At 38.1% G+C, this 23,702-nt stretch overlaps 1 protein-coding gene across 2 annotated transcripts; it reads right to left on the minus strand.

Moving 5' to 3' along the window:
* Positions 1–1,129: 1,129 nt before the first annotated feature.
* LOC118812745 (NACHT, LRR and PYD domains-containing protein 12-like) lies at positions 1,130–16,843 on the minus strand. Of its 2 annotated transcripts, none has more exons than XM_036577858.1 (9): positions 16,777–16,843; positions 14,038–14,128; positions 12,314–13,165; positions 9,042–10,970; positions 8,384–8,557; positions 8,023–8,196; positions 6,902–7,075; positions 2,738–2,784; positions 1,130–2,568 (listed from the first exon to the last, which is right to left on the minus strand). In XM_036577858.1, the coding sequence occupies exons 2-9, from the start codon at positions 14,085–14,087 to the stop codon at positions 2,027–2,029; spliced, it is 3,942 nt and encodes a 1,313-aa protein (XP_036433751.1). In that variant the 5' UTR covers positions 14,088–14,128; positions 16,777–16,843; the 3' UTR covers positions 1,130–2,026. The 2 variants fall into 2 exon arrangements, with proteins under 2 accessions (XP_036433751.1, XP_036433750.1); XM_036577857.1 differs by having other exon boundaries at positions 1,131–2,568; positions 12,314–13,168.
* Positions 16,844–23,702: the final 6,859 nt, after the last annotated feature.

Below are 23,702 nucleotides of genomic sequence, written 5' to 3' on the forward strand. Positions count from 1 at the left end.
AATCGTCACAGAGAGAGAATATTTAGTTATAAATATTCATATATTAACACCACCACTGACATGAATATATGACCTATATACACAACAAAGAGCAACTCTTAAATGCTTGATTATTTAGTTATTAATTTATTTTTTATTGAGAGTAAATTGTAAGGTAGGACTGCATAGATGTCTTTTGTTTTTAAGCCAAAGAAAGCCTACACTTAAAAGTGCTTTGTAAATAGGCTACATTTTAATATTATAGTATATTCACAGCCAATGTATAGTAACTGAAAAGCACAACTTTTAATCATGAATTAATTATGATAAGTAAACAATAAGAGCAGTCTATATATCCACATATAAATCCAATGGAAATTTACATTCATTCATCAATGTCATATAAGTAAAATTAAAAGTTATTTTAATTTTATCATGCCATTATTTGCTGATCTATTTTTTTTCAAGTTGTCAATGTCTGACACCGTCTACGATCTCTAATCCTATTTGTTTTGATACACATTTTTATGCACTTTATTATACTCTCAGCTGAACTGTCGAGGTTAGAAACAGAGTTTACATTTTCCTTTTTGTAGAAGAGATGTACAAGTTGCTTGCATAAACATAATTCACTTTACTAAGATCTTTTTTTAAATTACTTGCCAAAAAAGGTCTTAAGGTGTTCCATGTTCTTTGAGGGAAGATTATGAGTTTACAGAACATCAATCCACTGGTAAGTATTCTTTCAGAACGTGTCTCTGTCTAGGCTCTATCTGGTCTTAGCATTACCTTTTAAAACTAACACAAATTTATACCTGGTTTCAAAATGCAGAGAAAAATCAAAACCAGTCACTGTGAGTCTCTCAAACTTAAATAAATGGAGTGAAATATATAATCAGCAGCACTTCCAACATATCCACCCATGTTTTGTGTGATCCTTCTGCAGTCCTCTCTAGAACCATAGAATGTGTCTGGACAGACATGTGTCTGAAACTGCCACAAAAGATAGTATATCAAGCCCTGAGCGCTCAAACAAAGAGATGGCTATTTTATGTCATTCTTTGTTATAAATTAACATTAAGGTAAATGTACTATATTTAATTTCAAACCAATGACAAAAGCACAAACACATTACTGCAATATATAAGATTTGATTTCTCAATTTCTCAAAAAAAAAAAACTGTAAACACAATTGTTTTGAGGATTTGTCTATCCAACAATGTCAACATTTGACCATAATACATAAGTAATTAACATCAAAGTGCAGCTGATCCTGCAATAACAACAGATCTACACATATTATACATAGTGTATATTGACAGAAACAAACAGTACATCATATTTTACATTAAAATGTGAATAACCTAAAATTTCACTTCAATTTGTTTGTGTTTATAATTGTTTGTAAGTATTATATGTGCTTTATGATTATTTACAGGTCGTTATCTCTTTAATACGCATAAAAATAGTAACACTTGTGTTACAACATGCTTATATGTGACCAAAGGTTTAATTACAGTATGTTATTACAGTCTTATGGGTGATTATTAAAGTTTCTAAGCATGCTCAAAGCATTGCAACCAAGCTATAAATAGTTATAAGCACATTTTTAACTATTTCTACAAATATGGCTTTCATAAAGTGCTACCTTCATTTGTTCACTGAAACAAAAGTATAAGAAAAGCTATAGAAACACAGATGGTAAAAATCTAGCCAGCTAACAGATACCTCACCTCACCTCACCTTTACTTGAAAAGTTAAAGAAAGCTTTCAACAGATAATCGTCTTCCAAAAACTAAAACCTAATGTGTTTGCAAAATTATTTTCCCATTCGCATATTTTCAGAGTAAGCTTAAGTTTTAAACATTGCAGATATTTTTGCAACACACAACAAATTTGTCTATGTGAGTCAATTTTAACAATAACACTTTAGACTGAAACTGTGAACAACATTTCCACCATATATGTCACAAACACACACACACACACACACACACACACACAGACACACACACACACACACACACACACACAAATTGTATAGAGGTTATTCTATCACACACAGCTGCACTGATGAGTCAGCATAAACCCTAAACCCAGCATAGAGTTGTTCAGTGAATGTGGTGGTAAGTGTGTGTAGGTGGGTCAGTGTGTGTGTGTTAGGGGAGACGGTGTAAAAGGACAGTGTGCCGGACCCCCAGTCCAGATACACTCCTACTCTGTTAGAGGGTGAGGGGGGTGCTGGTAGGTCAGTTTTCTGTTTATTGTTTCTGACAGAATATCTGTTATTATAACAGTTCAGACTCCAGGACTGATGATTATTTCCAAACACACAGTCAGCACTAAGTCCTTTCCTCTTGATTCCTCTGTATGATACTGATATGTCCGCATCCCATCCACTCCACTGAACCTCCCAGTAACAGCGTCCAGTCAGACTCTCCACACTCAGAACCTGAGCACAACGATCAAATCTGTCTGGATGATCTGGATACGACTGTTTCTTATCCAAACAATTCACCTTTCTGTTCCTCTCAGACAGATAGAGATTACTGTTCATGGTGTTTCGATCCAGAGTGAGATCAACAGCATCTGTACACACATACACACACACCCACAAACACACACACACACAGATACACACACACACACCCACAAACACACACAGATTACAGGAAACAAACAGAAAAAAAAATCAATCATTGTGTGTGATTGTATGTGTGTGTGTGTGTGTGTGTGTGTGTGTGTGTGTGTGTCTTACATTTCCTCAATCCAGGTTTCATCCTGATCTTCCCTCCATGATCCACCCTGAAGAACAAACAGTAACACTTTACTAAAGGACAGCTTTCTTTAGCCTCCAGAACAACTAATAAAAAACCTACATAAAACATATTTTTGTAAAGATTTATTCCAAAAAGCCTCAGTTGTCAGAAAGTCTGCTTTTGCCAAATTTGCATAATACTTATGTCAGGTGACACAGTTTTTGTTGGCATTATGGGCTGAAATGACAGCACTTTATAACAACTGACATTTTAGTTCATCCATCATCTAAACCGCTTATCCTTCTGGGTCACGGTGCATTTTAGTTTCTTTATATTTATTTTACAGTTTTTCTGTTCTTTATCATACCCAATTCCCATGCAAATTACAAAATACCACTACACATACTGCACATTTTAACTGCTCTCCAGACTTCTCAGATCCTGTGAAAATGTATAACCTGAGTACTTCATAAAAACTGCACAAAATAGCATGAAACCAGCAAACAGCAAACAATCACAGCATACAGTGGAGTGAAAAAGTGTTTTCTTATTCTTTTGCATGTTTGTCACACTTAAATGTTCCAGATCACCAAACAAATTTAAATATTAGACAAAGATTACACAAGTAAATACAAAATGCAGTTTATAAATGAAGATCTTCATTATTAAGGGAAAAAGAACTCCAAATCTACAGCGCCCTGTGTGAAAAAGTGATTACCCCCTAAACCTAATAACTGGTTGGGCCACCCTTAGCAGCAACAACTGCAATCAAGCATTTGCGATAACTGGCAATGAGTCTTTTACATCGCTGTGGAGGAATTTTGGCCCATTCATCTTTGCAGAATTGTTGTTCAATTCAGCCACATTGGAGGGTTTCCAAGCTTGAACCGCCTTTTTAAGGTCAAGCCACAGCATCTCAATCGGATTCAGGTCAGGACTTTGACTAGCCTTTGGTAATTAATTCGTTTTCCCTGTCAGTTCTATACCTGCCAGAGTCTCTGTTGCTCTGCTAACACTTTAATCTGTAATCAGTCGCCCTTTACAGAACTCACACCCATTACAGAACTGACACCTATTACAGAACTGACACCCATTACAGAACTGACACCTATTACAGAACTGACACCCATTACAGAACTGACTCTCAGTTCTGTCAGTGACTCATTACAGAACTGACTCTCTGTGTGTTTTTCCTTTCTTTCTTTCTTTCCTTTGCCGAGTTGAACAGCTGCCCATCCTGTTCATTCTGATGCTGCTGCCTTTCTGCCTTGATCGGGTGCCACTGCTCGCCAACCCTCTGGACCGGCTTGACCACCATTGAGCTTCTTGCTGTACAACGCCGTGCAAACCTCACCCTCACAATCCTGACCTCACTGATGCTGCTGTTGCATAAACTAAACTAATCAAATTAATCATTTGAACTAATCAAATCATTTAAACTAATTAAATTAATCAGTCACCCATTACAGAACTGACTCTGTGTGTTTTTCCTTTCTTTCGTTTCCTTTGCCGAGTTGAACAGCTGCCCATCCTGTGCGTCTGATGCTGCTGCCTCTTCTGCCTTGATCGGGTGCCACTGCTTGCCAGCCCTCTGGACCGGCTTGACCACCATCAAGCTCCATGCTGTACTACGCTGTGCAAACCTCACCTTCACAACCTGACCCCACTGATGCTGATGCTGCTGAACTAAACTAATCAAATTAATCATTGCTCCACCTGTTTTCCCTGTTTTTGTACTAACAATGTTTACTATCCGGTGTCGACCAGAGGAGGATGGGTTCCCTTTCTGAGTCTTGGTTCCTCTCAAGGTTTCTTCCTGTTTCCTAGGGAGTTTTTCTTTGCCACTGTCGCCACTGGCTTGCTCATGGGGGCTTGGACCCGGATTTCTTTCTGTAATGCTGATTTCCTTGTAAAGCTGCTTTGTGACAACACCTGTTGTAAAAAGCGCTATATAAATAAACTTTACTTTACTTACTACTAGGCCACTCCAAAATCTAAATTTTGTTCTTCTTAAGCCATTCAGAGGTGGACTTGCTGGTGTGTTTTGGATCATTGTCCTGCTGCAGAACCGAAGTGCGCTTCAGCTTGAGGTCACGAACAGATGGCCGGACATTCTCCTTCAGGATTTTTTGGTAGGCAGCAGAATTCACAGTACCATTTACAACAGCAAGTCTTCCAGGTTCTGAAGCAGCAAAACAGCCCCAGACCATCACACTACCACCACCATATTTTACTGTTGGTATGATGTTCCTTTTCTGAAATGGTGTGTTGCTTCTATGCCAGATGTAATGGGACATACACTTTCCAAAAAGTTCAACTTCTGTCTTGTCAGTCCACAGAGTATTCTCCCAAAAGTCTTGGAGATCATCAAGATGTTTTCTGGCAAAACTGAGACCTGCCTTTATATTCTTTTTGCTCAGCAGCGGTTTTCGTCCTGGAACTCTTTTTTGCTCAGTCTCTTTCTTAACCGAGGCAAGTGAGGCCTGCAGTTTTTTGGTGTAAGGGTTCAGCCGGCCCCGCCTGCTGCCGGCAGAGGGCGATGGCGGCAGGGTTTCCAGCCTGCACCACCTGCTTCCAGCAGAGGGCAACAGCGGCAGGGTGTCCAGCCTGCGCCGCCAGCTGCCAGCAGAGGGCGACGGCAGCACAGGGCCATAACTTCAGGGAAGTCCAATTCCCAGAAGTCTGCGGGCTGATTAGGCCCAACACAACACACCTGCGGACTCCTCTACTTAAGGTCAAGGCAAACAGTGGTGTTTGTCACACCTTTGTAGAGGGGTGACCGGTACGGTACTTAGCGTCAGAAAAGAAAAGAAAAGAAAAGAAAAGAAACTGCCCCAAAACTAAAAAGAAAAAGAAAAGAGGGCTGTGAAAAGAAATTGCACCCAAAACCAAAAAAAGAAAAGAGGGCTGAGAAAAGAAACTGTCCCAAAGCTACTTAAAGGGAAAAAAAAAGAAAAAGAAGAACTGTTTGCTCCACCAGGAGCAAACAACTGAAACAAAGTCTGCCTTCCCTTCGTTTTTGGAGTGGAAGTGTTTTTTGTTTTTCCTATTATCTGTCCTCTCGCCTCTCTAGTTCAGCCTTTGTTTGAGCACGCTGCTCTCAACGTCTCTTTTGTCTGCCATTCGCCGTTTTCCCGCCTTTTCTTTTCCCCCTTCCTTGAGGTGCTTTGCCAGTAGTCACCTGTGCTCCTTAGTAGCGCAGTGGTAATGCCACGAAGCGCCGATCAGTACATTGCCGGTTCGAACATGGCTTTGGGTCACCTCATCTGCATGTTTCGAATTCACAACCCAGTGCCACAATAAACTCATTTTTCCATTTTTCTCTGTTTCCATTTCTGCACTTGGGTCCGCCTCCCCGCCGTCCCGTAACATTTGGATGTTGTTGTGGGGTCTTTTGTGACCTCTTGGATGAGTCGTCGCTGTGCTCTTAGTAGTGGCATGTGTGTTTATATAAATTACAAATGGTGTCAGCATTACAGAGAAGCAGAAGGTATATAACTACAATATCGATCTGCTGTGCTGAAGTTAAAGCTTAATATATACTTATTTATCACATATCATTTGAGTTATACTTTTCTGTCATAACTATGTAAGTGTATGTTATTAGGTTAATATCACTCACATGTGAGTGTTAATAAAACTCTGTCCGAACAAAGATCAGCAAGCACAGGTGCTCATCAGGGCCACATCTTATTACTGTCTTATTACATTACAAGGATGTCCACTGTTTCAGTCTGATGAGTATGGCAGACAGAGCGGTTATTTCCACCAACCAACACATACAAATCTCAGTGATTTCACATCTTCTGTCTTTACTGTTTTGATTGACTGCTAGATTTGTTTAACACAAACACCATTTTTTGTGGGCCACTAGGAATTGTTCCTGTGATTAAATTTAGGCAGCTTATTTATCTAATGATCTGACAGGCTGCATTTGTAACACATGATGTGAATCTAATGTTAGTTAGCATAGCCAGTGGGCTGTCTGTGCTCTATTTAATACAAGAGAGAACCCAGCTGAAAATACTGGGTGTATTTTTTTCTGTAAGGTTCACCACCTCATAATAAAACACATCTACATCTAAAACATTACATTCAGATATGTGCATGATATGTATAATTACAGTTAGTCTGCATATAGAGACAGTAAGTCAGTAACTCACTGTAGTTTCTCCAGTGCACAGTGTGGATCCTTCAGTAGATTAGAGAGCAGCTTCACTCCAGACTCTCCTGGGTGATTATAGGTCAGATCCAGTTCTCTCAGGTGGGAGGGGTTTGATTTCATAGCTGAAGCCAGAGAAGAACAGCCTTTATTTGTAACCATACATCCAGACAACCTGCAAAATGGAAAAAGGGCAGATGGCATTTACATAAAACAAAAAACCATCATCTTGATATCAAACAAAACAAAATCACAATAACAAAATGGATACAGTAGCCTCACACTCCTATTTACACCTTAACCCTGATTCTGATATCTAAGAGATAATACTCCAGAACAGACACAGTTTTTCTCTAGACAGCACTGAAGACTGATGTAGACATAGAAATTACAAGTAAATAGTATTAGTAAATACAAAAATTTGGATGACAATTAGTGAGAATAAGTGGAAAAAAATAAAACTTATAAAGATCAAGATTTAAAAAAATATATAAAATACGAAAGTAAGAAATTGACAGCAGTGGCTGCCTTTGCTTTCAGCTCCTCAAATTCTGGGTGACAAATGTACATGCCTTTGTGTCCAAACTGAAGAAGCTGAAAGCAGAATTGAGATTATGGAAAACTCAACTCGGCATTGGGAAGCTAGGTTGAAGGCAGCAGGAAAAAAGTGCAGTATATGGCAGAAAGTATTGTGGACCACCAAAACCAAGGTTGAAGAATAAAAAATCATTCAGAGAACACCCTGACTACCAGAAATACTGTAGACTGAGGCCAAGAATTGTTGGTTAAAACCAGAGAGATTTCATTGCAGCCCCAAAATGCCATTTCATGGACGAGAAGCAACACTTGTTCCTCCCCCTACTAACAACCACTACCACATAGGTTTTCAAGTGCTAAAGGCCATTCATGAAAACAGTACAGTAAAGATCATTTCAGACAAAGAAGCTCAATTTTGTGTGTGGAGCTCCCAGAAATTGCAAAAAAGACAGTAACAGTAGAATCCCACTGGTTGTTTTTTATTTAATACAATATCTCAAGTCCACACTTTGCCAGAAAACAAAAGCTTAAAATCCTCTTTTTTTGGCATCTCAGATTTCAGATTCAATTTACTGAATGCTTTACCTGAGTATCTCCAATTTACAGCTTGAACTCTTCAGTCCAGCAGAAAGAAGCTCGACTCCTGAATCCTGTACATCATTGTTACTGAGGTCCAGCTCTTTCAAGGAGGAGTCTGTTGATTGTAGAGTTAATGCCAGATTTTCACAAGCCTTTTCCCCAAGTTTACAGAGAGCAAGTCTACAGAAGGTGAGAAATTGCAACAGATTTTACAGCATACATAAGAAAACATTTCTGAATGGAACAAAAGAAAAAGAATATCATGCTGTTTATATTACATACTTCAAATTATTAGTCTATTTTTGCATTACTGGAATGGTGACAGTGAAAGATTGTCCATTCAGGAATTCATTCACAGAAAATTTACCTGAGTATCTTCAGTTTACTGCTTGAACTCTTCAATCCAGCAAAGAGCAGCTCCACTCCTGAATCCTGCAGGTCATTGTTACTGAGGTCCAGATCATTCAGAGAAGAGTTTGCTGATTGTACAGCAGAGCTGAAGGCTTCACATGAGTTCTTGGTGAGATTACAGCCAGACAGTCTGCACAGAAATAATAAATACAAAATGTATATAAATATATGGTACATAACATTTAAGGCCTGCATCTTAAAGATAAGCAAGCAGTTAATTATGCTCTAGTTTAGAAATGTGTTATAAATGTCATAATAAGATGTGTTAGTAAGGCCTTAGATAAAGAGTTAGATGTTAATTCTTTTTCATTTTTCCATTACAGGCACACATGACAGGCACACATTTTACAGCAACTTATGAGACAATTTACATTGTACTGAAAACACTACAAAGATGTTTAATGTCCAACTAATTGCCTGATATATATATATATGTGTGTGTGTGTGTGTGTGTGTGTGTGTGTGTGTGTGCATGTGCGTGTGTGTTTTGTACATACTGCTTTTACTAAATAACTAAATAGTACATAATCCTAATAGTATATAATACTGCTATTTCTTTAGCAATATTTATATAGAAATGTTTAGAAATGTAGTAACATAGATGTAACACTCACACAGCTTTTCTGCAGACAGTCAGAGCTGGGATCAGTCTCTTATAACCCTCCTCTGATGTGTTGTATTTCCTTAGGTCCAGTTCATCCAGCACCTCTTCCGAGATCAGAAGCATGCAGGCTAGTGCTGAACACTGTCCAGGAGAGAGCTTCTCCTCTGAGTGTCTCTCTGATTTTAGATACTCCTGAAGCTCTCTGGAGAGAGACTGGTCATTCATCTCAGACAGACAGAGAAAAAGATTCATGGATCTCTCAGAGGAAATGTGATAATCTCCTTTGATTAAGCTCTTGATGTACTCTGTGGTTTTCTCTGAGCTGCTCTGTGTTGGTGTCAGTAAGCCCTGTAGGAGTCTCTGATTGGATTCCAATGAGATGCCCAGCAGGAAACGGAGTAAAAGATCCAGGTGTCCATTCTGACTCTCTACAGCCTTATCCACTGCTCTCTTCAAAATCTCATCCAGTGGAACATTCTCAGACCACTCTCTGTTTAGTGATGTAAAAATGTGCAGTACCTTCATTTTCTTATTTTCATAGCAGTGGAACACATAAACAGCGGCCAGGAACTCCTGAAAGCTCAGATGAACAAAGCAATAGACCTTCCTCTGGTAAAGCACACATTCCTCCCTAAAGATCTCAGTGAAAATCCCAGAATACACTGAGGCCTCAGTGACATCAATGCTGCTCTCTCTCAGGTCCTCTTCATAGAACATCACATTGCCCTTCATCAGCTGTTTGAAAGCCAGTTCAGCCAGTTTAAGAAGAATGGTTCTGTTGGACTCCAGCAGGTTCTTTGGGTCTCTCTCATCTTTCTCATACTTCTCGTTCTTTATGTTGGTCTGAGTGAGCAGGAAGTGTGAGTACATTTCAGTCAGAGTTTTAGGGATTTCTGTATTATGCTGTTTCATGATTTGCTGAAGAACAGTGGCTGAGATCCAGCAGAAGACTGGAATGTGGCACATGATGTGGAGGCTCCTCACTGTCTTAATGTGGGAGATGATTCTCTGGGCTTGGTCTTCATCACTGATCCTCTTCTTGAAGTACTCCTCCTTCTGTGGGTCATTGAATCCCTGTATTTCTGTCACACGGTTGATGTATTTAGGAGGGATCTGTTTGGCTGCTGCTGGTCGGGAGGTGATCCAGATCAGAGCAGATGGAAGCAGCTCTCCTTTGATGAGGTTTATTATCAACACATCCACTGATGATGTCGTGGTGATGTTAGTTACTTTCTCACACTGTTTAAAGTTCAGTGGAATTCTGCTTTCATCCAGACCATCAAATATAAACACAGCTTTGGTCTGATTATAAATCCTTGGGTCCAGATCTTTGATCTCAGGATGGAAGTCACACAGAAGTTTATGAAGACTGTATTGATCATCTTTAACCAAGTTCAGCTCCCGGAACGGAAGCACAAACATGAAATCTACATCCTGATTGGATTTTCCATCAGCCCAGGCCAGAATGAACTTCTGCACAGAGACAGTTTTTCCAATGCCAGCAAAGCCTTTAGTCAGCACACTTCTGAGCTTTGGCACTTTTAGTTCTTTGTCTTCGTTTCTTTCTTTGTCTATTTTTTTGGGTCTGAAACTTTTAGCAACATCAGCTAGAATTTTCTTTTCTTCTGTTTCTCCTTTTAGATCATGTAGAGCTTTAAATATATCTAAGCAGTTGATTGGAGAGTCTTCTAAGTGTCTCCTGGATGTTTTCTCCATCTGTAAAACCTCATGTTCTTCATTGACTCCTTCACTCTCTCCCTCCATGATGTAGCACTGAGTGTAAATCCTGTTCAGGAGCGTTTTATTTACTTCTGTTTTGGTTCTCTCAACTAAGTTTTTGCACTTGTTCTTCATGCTGGTTTTGTGTCTCTCTAAGACATCATCTACTGCTAGATGAGAATCCTGCTGTAGGTGTCCAGTTCTTTCCACCATAGAGTGTCTAAAGAAGTTAAAACACAGAAATGCTCACTTCGTCAACAGAAATGACCATTATAAACTGCTTAAAATTAAACTGCTTGCCACACATCACTTTTATGTTATTTTATTGGACAACGTCTGATCTTCTACCAAGGCCCTGATTTACTTATCTGGATTTATTTGCAGCATGTTAATGTTAGGTGTGTCTTACATATAATTGATGTCAGCAACAGGGATGTGAATAGTTTTTTAGGCACTTCAGCTTAGATGCTATGAAGGCTTTTGGTGAAGCTGATGGTATTTGTGGGCAGTGCTTAAGAAATTGGGTTTTAGACCCTCTTTTATCAAAATGATCCAAATTCCCCAACAGCATGCGTTACTACAGGACACATAATTTCTTCTCTCTTCGTTCTTGAGAGAGGGACAAGACAAGGTTGCCCCCTTAGTTCAAGCTTATTCATTCTATCTCTCGAACCTCTAGCTGAAGCAATTAGGTGGAGCTCTTTAATTACTCCCATTCCTATAAACAATTTGTCACATCATATCCCCCTATATGCCCATGATATTATCTTATTTCTTTCAGATGTTAGTAATGCAATGCCACATGCACTCATGTTTTTTTAGAGATGTGGTTTATTTTCAGGATATAAACTAAATTGGGTCAAGTCTATTTTGATGCCCATTGGTGGGTGCAATGGCCATTTAAATCTCTCTGGACATTCCAAGATACATGTTCATACATCTGATTTTACATATTTAGGCATCAAAATATATCTAAATCTTGCTTTTATTCAGAAGCACAACTACGCTTATCTTCTTAATAAACTTAACAAGCATTTGGAAAAATACTTTTTACTGTTTGTTTTTTTTTGAGACCTGCACATATTCAATATTTCCCCATATGGCATAACATTTTTCCATCTTCTAAAAACTTGTCTCATTAGTTAATTCACTTTAATTCACAGGATTTACATCACTCCTTGCCATGTTTTTTAATGAAGTTTTCAAATGACAAAAATTGTTTTCATCATGTTCAATTGTGAAGGCTTTATGGCTGTATGTCTGGCTATTTATCTGTCAACATTTCTATGTGCCCAACTTTACTTATGCTTGACTCTAATTTGATGCTTAGTGTACAACAAAGAAAGGTTCTGATGGCAGCCTTAACTGTGGCCAAAATTAATCTTGAAAGGCTGGTTTGAACCTAATATTTCTTTAACTCAGTTATGGTGTGGATATTTTCTGGACATTCTTATTCTGGAGCGAGCGACAGCCAGATTCAGAGTGTAACTCCAAACTGTCCACCAAATTGCAGAATTCCAGCACATCTATTTATCTGTATTATACTGAGGGGGAATAACTCACCTAGGACCAGAAGGCACAGCTCCACTGTTGTAATGAGGAAGGTTGTCCATGGAACCATCACACTTCATAGACACATAGCTGAACCCTTCTCTTCCTCTGCTGAATGAAGAAGAGACAGGTGTGGACCCACCACTCTTTATGGACTCAGAGCTGGGTTCTCCTCCTCCTCTGCTGAATGAAGGAGGGACACATGTAGACTCATCACTGGGTTGTCCACATCCTCTGCTGAATGAGGGAGGGACAGGTGTGGACCCATCTCTGGGTATTCCACCTCCTCTGCTGAATGAAGGAGGGACAGGTGTGGACCTATCACTAGGTTGTCCACCTCCTCTGCCGAATGAAGGAGGGACAGGTGTGGACCCATCTCTGGGTTGTCCACCTCCTCTGTTGGATGAAGGAGGGACAGATGTGGACCCATCACTGGGTTGTTCACCTCCTCTGCTGAATGAAAGAGAGACAGGTGTGGACCCATCACTAGGTTGTCCACCTCCTCTGCTGAATGAAGGAGGGACAGGTGTGGACCCATCTCTGGGTTGTCCACCTCCTCTGCTGAATGAAGGAGAGATAGATGTGGACCCATCACTAGGTTGTCCACCCCCTCTGTTGGATGACGGAGGGACAGGTGTTGACCCTCCACTCTTCTTATGCACATGGCTGGGTTCTCCTCTTTCTCTGCTGAAAGAAGGGGAGACAGGTGTGGACCCATCTCTGGGTTGTCCACCTCCTCTGGTGAATGAAGGAGAGATAGGTGTGGACCCATCACTGGGTTGTCCACCCCCTCTGTTGGATGAAGGAGGGACAGGTGTTGACCCACCACTCTTCTTAGGCACATGGCTGGGTTTTCCTCTTTCTCTGCTGAATGGAGCAGAGACAGGCATGGACCCATCACTCTTCATGTTCCTGCTTTAACCATTACATTTACATTTTACAATGTGTTGACTAACTAATAATATATAATGCATTTGTTAACATGAACAACACATTAATACTAGTTAGCCAATATTAAGTGAAGTAGAAACCTCTGTATTAGTCATTGTTGTATTTACAATAAGTTTTAGCTAACAAGCATTAGCTAATGTATGTAACATTAATGGCATTAGAGTCTACATTAATGTTAGGAGGTGAGTGAGTGTTAACATTTGGAAAACTATTATAATTTGGTAATTCTTTGAAAAGTACAAATGCATCAAATTTTAATTGAGCAAATGTAACTGTTTACTACCTACTACTGCTTTATTGTTATTACAGCCAAATAAACGATGATTTAACACTGGTTATTGATGTTTATTTATACAGTAGTGAAAAAGTTAAAGTATCAATGAATGGTATTATTTGTTTGCTTAATATTAGTAAAATATTATTAACATAGTGCCTCGTGTTTTTAATGTTAACAAATACATTAATTTTAGTCAACACAATCTGAAAACACTAACTAATGCAGTTGTTACTGGTTTACTTTAAATCAACTAACCATTATTAATGTAGTACTTCATGTGCTGTTCATGTCAACAAATGCATTACTTAATATTAGCTAGACAGCACTTGCTGTAAGGCATTAGCAAGAAGTTAGTTCACAGTGACATTAAAGTGTTGGGTAACAACTTTCTTTACCTTCTTTAAGTCTCTTTTAGTCTGAGTGACAAACTATATTTCATTTTTCTTGCATGTTTTTATTAATTGTTTTTCTGTTTCCTCGGGATTAGTGCTTATGGGAAGTGACTCACTTTGGATCAGTGGCTCCTCCACTTCTTGGGTTTGAGTTTTCGTTCCCCATTGTTTAGTTTCTACTCTTCACAGACACGGTTGGACTGCTCCCTGTGAAGGTTCATCCATACAAAACACATTGTTAAAAAAATAATTTACTCAGGCCTTGAATGTGTAAAAATATGTGCAAACTCAACAACATCAACAAAAAGCTGGTCTACTAACAGGGTAAGGGTGGCCCCATGCACCATGGCTGCCATCACTGTACCTTAACTGTTTAACCAAATATTTTGTTTTTGGTGTGATAATAATTATTTTGTACAAAATATGCATAACAATTCGATCATACTTGCTTGCTCACTGTAATACAGGTAGTAAATATGAATGAATTGAATAATTGATTAATTTATGTGTGACCGCCACTAAAGTGTCATCACATTTGTGTTTGTGGTTTTTGTAATTTTGGGAATGTTTTTTGTAAATTGTATTTATTTATTTTTTCCTTTTCTGAAATTGGCGAAGAAGATTTTCTTTTTCTTAAAAAAGATTGTATTTTATTTGGGAGAATATAACCATACATCTATTATGCATGCAAAAGTGTTTTGCCAGCAATTTGCTGCCAATAATTTCTAGTTTAAAGCAGTGCTCTGTATGCATTTCTGGATTTCTGTCGTCATTGCAGAGAACTCAAAAACATTAAACCCTATCACCCTGCTCCATCATTTCTTTCCTGTCTGTCAGGTTACTAAATGTGACAAATATTAGAAAATCATCATAAAAACACAATGTGATGCTAGTCAACTATTTTTGTTCAGTAATTTTCAGTAAGCAGATTGTTTTGTTCTATTTGATATGAAAAAAATTGAACCCTTGCAGAGCATATCTGACCAATGGTGATGACACATATTTTGTTAGAGATCTAATGTTAGTCACATGTGTTATGTTAGACACACATGTCTCCCACCAACCATTTTATGAACCTTGCAAAAAATAATTGATATTTCATTTGTGGTAGAAATACTTAGGGTTACATGTTTGTACAGCAGTTGAAATTCAGAGCATTTTTGTAATACAGCGTTGAACTAATTGTGCGGTGTGAGTTTAGCTGATAAATACCTAAATGTAAAGAGCTGATGGTACAGTTCATATGTTGATTCTCTTAAACAAATTCTACTGTTTTATGAATTAATGTATTAATATGGCATAACATAGAGAAAAAGAAGAAAATCCAGAATAGATATTTTATGCAGCTGGAGGTGTTTTATTCCATGGAAATTGAGAATGCTATTTCTGTACAAAGACATTAAATACACAATGATTTAAAAGAAAGCGTTGACATATGCACATGGTAAAAGAATGTTTAATAATTAACTGCAGAGTACTCGTTAGTGTTAAACCCTGTCGCCCTGCCTCATCATTTCTTTCCTGTGTTTCAAAAATATATCTGTCATTCTGGTGCTGCCAGGTGGCACCTAGAAACACATGCCCAGCTGATATTATGGGTTCTGTGAGAATGAACCTTGAGAAGACAAAATTAAACTGCTAAACCAAAGGAATATTATTTCTGGAATTATGTTTGAAACTGTAGGTAGGAAGTAAATGAGAGATCTTTTTTTGTTGATCAGTGGTCCAAGTTTGTTTTCGTTTTCTCAAATCACACTAGACAGTCTGTGATTGAATGTTTTGCATTTGGCTGTATTGATTTAAAACATTAATGCGGTGGGTCCACCAGACACACTGAGTAACAAACACATCAACATCACACAAGGGTTAACCAAAAAAAGTTGTTTTTTGCTAGTAACAAATTGAAAGTGAAAGCATTATCAAGCTTAACTATTCCAACATTTAATAAACTTTATTTTGAAATCTGTTCAATAAATCCCACAAAAAAGGTGAACTTATTATGTTCTAACTCTTTATCTTAGATCTGCAGATACTGGCCTTCTGCAAATACCCTCTGTACATTTTCAGGAAGCATAAAGAAACTCTTTCTGTAGACTTCTGTTAAATCATCCTCATGACATATGTTTTGCTTCCTCTCTCTCTCGGTCTCTCTCCTTGTCTCTTTCTTATATCAGTGACATGTATCTCACTGGATTAGCTGAGATGAAGCCTGTGGAAAGCATGATGCTTTGTTTGTGCTGGGGCCTCAAAGCTCCACACAGCTTTTAACAGATTCACTTTTGACAGATTAAATAGAGCTGAACACCCTTTTTTAAATGCTGTTGTCTGTTGTGTAGCACCACTCTGCCTGCCTCTTTCCCCTCACTTAGCTGATTGTTTTAGAGAAAAGCTACATCAGTTTAAGGAAGCCCTGAAGAATAAGACGAAAAAATCAATGTGCATTTATAAGATACCCTTTTTTATTTACTGGTCTGTTTGACCAATATATATATATTATATATATATATATATATATATATATATATATATATATATATATATATATATTATATGGTATATATGACCAGCAGGATTTCACTCTGCACTCTTTCAGTTTCTAAAAGCTGCTTCATAGTGAAGTTTATAATCACAAACAGAGAGAAAAACAGGACAGCACAGTAACGTTAAGACTCAAGCACAGAGAGTCAAATCTGAACATCACATCATCAAACTCACTGTTTCTCATCATATAATAAATAACTTCATCTTCCAACCTGGCTTTTACAGGATAAGGTGAAGGTTATAAACTGAATCACTAACAGAAAGAAAAACATGGCTATACATTAATATCAGTGAGAAACTGACGGCTCTGTTACCTTTCCTGAGGTTTATTTAGACGTCTTCAGTGAGAAAGACCTGGACACTCCCTGCCTCAGTCCAGACTCAAACAGAACATGACTAAACTTTTCTGTTCTGTTTTCTTCTGTTTGTTTTTTTTTTTTGTTTTTAGGAAGAGAGCAACCAATCAGAACTCATTTCAGTCTCATTACATCACCCACAGACCTAAAGGAAAATACAAGCTGCTACATGTCTGTCAGTGTTAGCCTGACTTTCAACACTCTGAATGTTCAGTTATAGAGAGGAGAAACAGGTATTTGGTTTGGTTTATTATTTATCTATTACATACATGCATTTCATATTTCCAGACAAAATGCCTTTTGACTTTGAACTTAATATATAAATATGAACAGAAATATAATCAAAGATATGTTTAGGAAAACTAATTCATAAGGAAAACATATTCAAACACCGTATATTGGGTGGGAAGAGCTAGTGCTGTTACTGTAGTGACAATTTGTCAAGAAATTAAAAGAAATTACTCGAGTAAATAAGTTGTTTATTGGAAAACTACTTCAGTAATTCAGCTACTTTTTTGAATATCTGCAATCCAATCTGAAATTATTTCTTGTTGAATTCGTTACATTACAGGAAATAAACTGTGCAAACAAAGCTAAAGCCAAATAGAATATTAACATCAGAAAGAAAGTTTTAAATCTTGAGACTGATTGTGCTCCACCAGTACACATTCACACATCTTTTACAACCAAATATTTCACATTTTCATAATGTTTATTCATGATGTGTTTGGTGCATAACGCCTTTGATAGAGAAAGACATCAAAAATATTGTGAGTCCTTAAAGCACAACCTGAGGTACAGACATCTGAGCTGTATGTAAAGCTCTCAGAATGTTCCTCCTGCTGAAGCGAGGGGCAGTGGATTTAAAGACATTCTGCCCATTTGTTAGTTTTTGTCATAGTGTGAATAACATGGTAAACTCAGGGTGGAAGTTGAGTTGAGAGAAGTGTAAATGTCAGCAGGTTTCAGGAAGCATGTTTACCAGCTGATAATAATGCTATTTTCTTTAGTTAATTTCAAAATGAATGAAGATGACCTTTTGGATAAAGTATGTTCATTGGGTGTGTTGGGACTTTCTCCACTAAACTTGACACCTCTGAAGTGTATTTATTGCTGGAAGCCACTCAGTTTTGATTAGCTTTTCAGAACTGTTTAAAATTTAACTGGGTTTTCTTCAAAATGCTTTAATGGGCTGAAACAAAAAAATTATATTTCTGTAACTTTATTGAAAATTAAAATAGAAATATAAAAATACTTCACTCATTGTCATGTTCATGAAACCAGTGTGAGATGATGCTTTGTGGCATGGTGCATTATCATGCTGGAAGTAGCCATTAGAAGATGGTAAATTGTGTCTATCAAAGAACGAACGTGGTCAGCAACAACACTCAAACAGGCTGTGGCATTCAAGCGAAGATTGAGTTGATTAATGGGCCCAAAGCATGCCAAGAAAACATTCCCCACACCCTTACACCACCTCCACCAGCCTGGACTGCTGACATAAGGCAGGTTGGGTCCATGGATTCATGCTGTTGGTGCCAAATTCTAACCTTACCCTCTGTGTGCCTCAGCAGAAATCGAGATTCATCAGACCAGGCTAAGTTTTTCTAGTCTTCAACTATCCAGTTTTGTCCCATATCTCCATTATTTTATGCACTGCATTGCTGCCAGATAATTGGCTGATTATATAATTGCACAGGTGAGTAGGTGTACAGGTGTTTCTAATAAATTGATCAGTTAGTATATTTTTGGAAAGGAAAGCGGTGTTTAAACTGGCACTGCTGTGGTGTGTTACTCACATCATACAACACATACTCCATTTTATTTCCCTGTACCAATAGACACATCAAGGGGAATGTTTTTTTTATGCATTCATTTTATTGCTTGCATTTTGCACTGAATGTCAATAAAACTTCAACCCATAAACTGGTTTATTCAGTTCTAAGAGAGAAACATAGTAAAATAAAGTTTTCAGCATAATCTAGATTGAAGCAGAACACACTTATTACTCTCTTGATAAATTAAAACAAATAAGTAATGTTAAGCTTAGAAAACATAGATGTACGTTAAGCTTAGAGAAAAATACAAAATGAGCATACATTGTTGAGACACGGTCATAATGAAAGCAGCTAAAACAAACAATTTACAGGTGAGTAATGGAGCAGAGTACGGGATGTGGAATAGAATGTGGCTTGATCAACCATAAATGGATTGAGGATGCAGAGGGTGGCACCCACCTCTTACCTACTGTGTCTAAAACAGAGCTCTATGACTAGCAAAGCGTAAAGGCAGGACAAGCCAAGGCAAGTATGGCTAAAACCTTAGAGAGTATTTTGTATGTTTGTTTTATGTATGCACCAAAACATAAACTATATTTCCTTCTATTAAGGATAGATAGTTTAAAAAAAAAACACACACACACACAACACATACATGTAACGGTGGATCGCTCACCAGACTAAGGATGTGAACACAGGCTGTCTGTCACTGTCATTCTGGGCTGGTCATCAGAGACATTTATCGTCAAGATGACTGAGGAAAGCTCACAAAATCACAACAAAATCACAACAAAATCACAACAAACTCACAGTTTTCTGTTTTGTAATTCCACAAGTATTATCTTCAAATATACAGCAAGATGTATGCCAGTCATTTCTTCCATTTCTGCTTGATCAGTTTGAATGGCAAGGCACTCTAAATGTTCACACTCATTTTCTGGACATATATGTGCCCATGCATCTTCCATTGGACCATCTATGGTGTCAGCTGCTTTTAAGTATTGCTATATTCCGGTCTCCTATAAGTGTTTTTTACTGTCAAATTTTAGGAAGTCAGGCAAAAACAGTGATATCTGTCTGTGACTTACAAAGTCCAGTTTTATGTTGTTTTGGGAGAGCTTTCTGATTTGAACAATAGTCAGTACTCATATTCTGCATAGCTGGCCAGACACAAATTCTTCTGTTTTTGGTCTACATTCAGATTGCATTCAAATCTCCAGGTGGGAAAAGCTGCACTTTGCGGTATTCCTCTTTTGGTTTTGTGTTTTTATTCTAGAAGCACAAAAGGTCTCTTGTACTGATTTACTCACAACAGGTTTTATTTATGTATTTATTTATTTTTTTTCAGAACACACTTTGTCCTTGTTAAGTAAGCAGCTTCACATATTGTTTGATTCAATTCAATTGACTCAATGTTTTTATAGGTGTAAGGAATTTGTAGTGTTCATCAAAATGCTAAATTCTTTGCAGGGACTCTGTATATGCGAACAATTGTTTACTCCATCTTTACACATTTCTGGTTTTAGTGGCTTTAGCATAACAGCTGTCCATTTTATGTACTTCAGTTTAGTTTAATCAAAGATTTATTGTATTCCAGTTTTTAACCAGAAACACAAAGCAACTTTACAGAAAATCTGGGTCTGGGTCCCAAATGAGTACCGATCCTCCTCTGGTCAACACCAGATAGCAAAACAAAAACACAACAAGAGCAATATAAACATAGAATAAGATATTAAAATTAATATAAAATATGTAACATAGAGAACAGGAAAAAAAGAAAAAAGAAACCAGCCTGTCAGTGGATAGAAGTATTTAGATTAACTAGTGATAATCAGTGACTGTTGTTAGAAGCCTATCAGAGTAACAGTGAGAAGCAGATCTATGAAAACCAGTAACATAGTTCTACAGCATTAGTGTTACAGCCACTGACTACTTTTAGGAGATTATCAGAGTAATGCACAAACTGTATGAAGGTGTCTGGTCACTCTGACCCAGTCCATTAACCATGACTGTGCTTCCCTCACAAGGTTTACTGCTGTACATTCCTTGGGCCAGACTTCTTCGAACAGCATCATAAAAGGTCTGTCCTAACCATGGACTTTTTACCCTCCTCCCATCTGGCAGGCATTACAGGAACCTCCGCTCCCACACCAGTAGCCTCAGGAAGATCTTCTTCCCTGAGGCTGTGCCCCTGCTGAACTCCACACCATCACTTTAACAGCATCTTTGCAGTCACTGCACTGAATTGTACTTTATATCCTAGTATTGTTGCACTACTGAACCTCCAAGTAACAGCGTCCAGTCAGACTCTCTACACTCAGAACCTGAGCGCAGTACTCTGTCAGGATGATCTTAATATGACTGAGCCTCTTCCATCCACTCGACTTTTCTGTTCCTCTCAGTCAGAGAGAGATTTTGGTTTGCTGTGTTTGGATCCAGAGTGAGATCACACACATCTGTACACACACAGACTAGAGGAGACACAAACAGAGAGAATTTTAATCAGAACATGTGTGTGTGTGTGTGTGTGTGTGTGTGTGTGTGTGTGTGTGTGTGTGAACTGAAGGGTACATCTGCAGATCAACTACTATAAAGCTACATAAACATTTTTAAAGTAGTATAAGCATCAGTAAGGATGATAAAACTGACCAGCAGCTCTGAATTAATTTCACAGTTCTCATTCCAATGCAACTCTTAGAATACCACAACTCATACTGCATTTTAATGGCTTTCTAGAGTTGCCAGATCCTAACAGACTATCTAACCCAAGCACTTCTCAAAGACTGCATAAAATGTTGTAAAATTAGTAAACAAGATATCACAGCAGAGTGATCTTGAAATGACCGCAAATTCAGACTCACACTTACTGGCTCCAGAACACTTTGAAGCTTTGACTTTTGGCTTAACAGTATATGAACAGGGGGAGCTTTAAAGAACCTTGGCTTACTCTCAGGTTTGATGTCAAATTTCCTTCACAGTGCCCAACTCATCCTTAAACACTTCAGAGTGCCTTCATCAGTGTATGCTTTTAATACAATATTGTATGGGTTCTAATGGCACACACTCTTCAGAAATGATGGAGACAGCAGCTCCAGTGTCATTTGAACTGACTGTCCTGACTGTGTACCTTGATAGCCTTTCAAATTACCCTCTTTAGCCTGAATAATCAGTTTCACTTCCTCTGCAGATGAATCACAATCAGTATTTCCCACTTTATTTGAAAGTATTATAGTTCCCTTTTTCTTTGATGCATTTGATGCGTTACCATATTTTTGTTTCACACTTCTTTCTGCACTGTAAATTTTTGCACAATTACTTACTTTAATGATGCCCTACATTGCCACAGCGCTAAAAAAAGGGTTTTTAGTCCTGTGTGTTTCAGTCACTATTTTATGCATTTTTTTCTGTATTGCAAAGATGTGCTTTTTTGCAGCAAGCTCCATGCTCTTGCTGATTTCTGTGGCATTCTGAAACTTGAGGTTGCTTTCACTCAGCAGATGCTTTTAGATGTCTTATCTTCTGAGTCCACACACCAACCTGTCCCTAATTGCATCACTTAAAATGGCACCAAATGTGCCGACAGTTTCTTTAGAGCTGCCACAAACATTGGCACATTTTCTCCTTCGTCCTTGTAACAAGAAGAATAGTAAACAGAAAAGTGTTGTTGTAGCACGGACCAGAGTGAGTGTGACACTGCAATGTTGTAATTGAATTGAACTGAAAGTAAGCAGCCAATAAAGAGCTAACCGATTCAGAGCATCTGTTTCCGACTTCATCGTTATGCTAGTCTGAAATGCAAAAGATAGCATAATACATGGTGACAGCAGTGTAAATTGGAATCTACAACCAAAAGAATGAGGCGCCCACTCTGAGAAGCATTAAAAAGGAGATGCCGCCCCAGGACTGGAATTTGCCAAACCTGTCCTACACAGGGAAGTCGTGGAAAGATGAATTCACCCTATATACTGACGCTGCACTGGAAATGACAGAATAAAAACTAAAGGTAGAAGTTTTCAAATATATCATAGGAGAGACAGAAACTCAGTGAGAACTCAGTGAGATGCTGTGTGCCTCAATGAGGCCAGAGGAGCTTACCGTTAGCATGTTAATGACTGCCGTCAACAACTATTGCAACCCAAAGGCGAATGATTTTTCTCCACAAATCAGAGCGTGGGTGAAAATATCAAAAAGCATGTAATGGATTTTGGGGTGATAAAAGACTCATTAATAAGAGACATAATTGTTTGCAGCATTCAAAGCTCACATTTGAGAGAATGCTTACAATTAGAATCAGACTGTCTAAAGAAAACACAAAGACAATTTAAGGACAGTAGAAGAGGTGCATCCAGTATAACCAACAAAACAATTCCAGAAGATACATTATAAATACTGTGGCAAAAAACACAGACAGAAAAAAGAGCTGCCTAGCTTTTGGGAAACAAATGTAGAAAACAGAACCACTTTGCATTGGACTGCATGTCAAAAAAGACAAAAGGGTCTTCCAATTAGACTGTAGAACCAGCTTGCAATATAACACCAATCTAGCTGCTTAATCCTGACACACAATTAAAAAAAATGAAACAGGTCCGAGCGTTGTACAACAATAGCAGGCTGAAATCCCTGGGCAAATGAAGAATTAAACTCAGAAAACCTAAGAAACAGAAAGCTGTATCGAAAAATCAAATCAAAGAATCAAAGGTTTCCAAATTATAACCAATCTAAATAATAATTCAGACATACAAATACAAACACTGCAGTAGTAGGCTAATTACACATCATCAGTTTGAGACTAAGCATCCGTGGGTGCGTGCCAGCGATGAAGAAACTCTTCAGGGTGCTTTCATCTTCCTTGTTTGGTGAAGATCGTAGTTCACTTTGTTTTGACATACGTGAACAGTCCACCCATATTCGGGTCTGCAACAAACATTTGAGCAGAGGACAAGCAAAAATCAGTTCACTGTTGATGGAAACACGTTCTGTGATCAAATGAGGGAATTCATTAATAGATCTTCTAGCAGCACTTTCCAAGCATACAGCCTGTATAAAAGGCCTGTTTTAAGGTCTGACTCTTTAAAGACTCTTATTTGCTTTCATGTCATCAAATAA

Source organism: Colossoma macropomum, unplaced genomic scaffold, assembly GCF_904425465.1.
Source record: "Colossoma macropomum unplaced genomic scaffold, Colossoma_macropomum, whole genome shotgun sequence".
Taxonomy (NCBI): domain Eukaryota; kingdom Metazoa; phylum Chordata; class Actinopteri; order Characiformes; family Serrasalmidae; genus Colossoma; species Colossoma macropomum.

Excerpts from the sequence above, each read along its gene's own strand:
- LOC118812745 (XM_036577857.1), bottom strand. The coding sequence starts at position 14,087 with ATGGGGAACGAAAACTCAAACCCAAGAAGTGGAGGAGCCACTGATCCA. Across the intron at positions 13,169-14,037 it reads GGAGGAGCCACTGATCCAAA|CAGAGAAAGAGGAAAACCCA; the intron begins GTGAGTCACTTC and ends TGCTCCATTCAG. Across the intron at positions 2,569-2,737 it reads GAAACCTGGATTGAGGAAAT|ATGCTGTTGATCTCACTCTG; the intron begins GTAAGACACACA and ends ATGTGTGTACAG.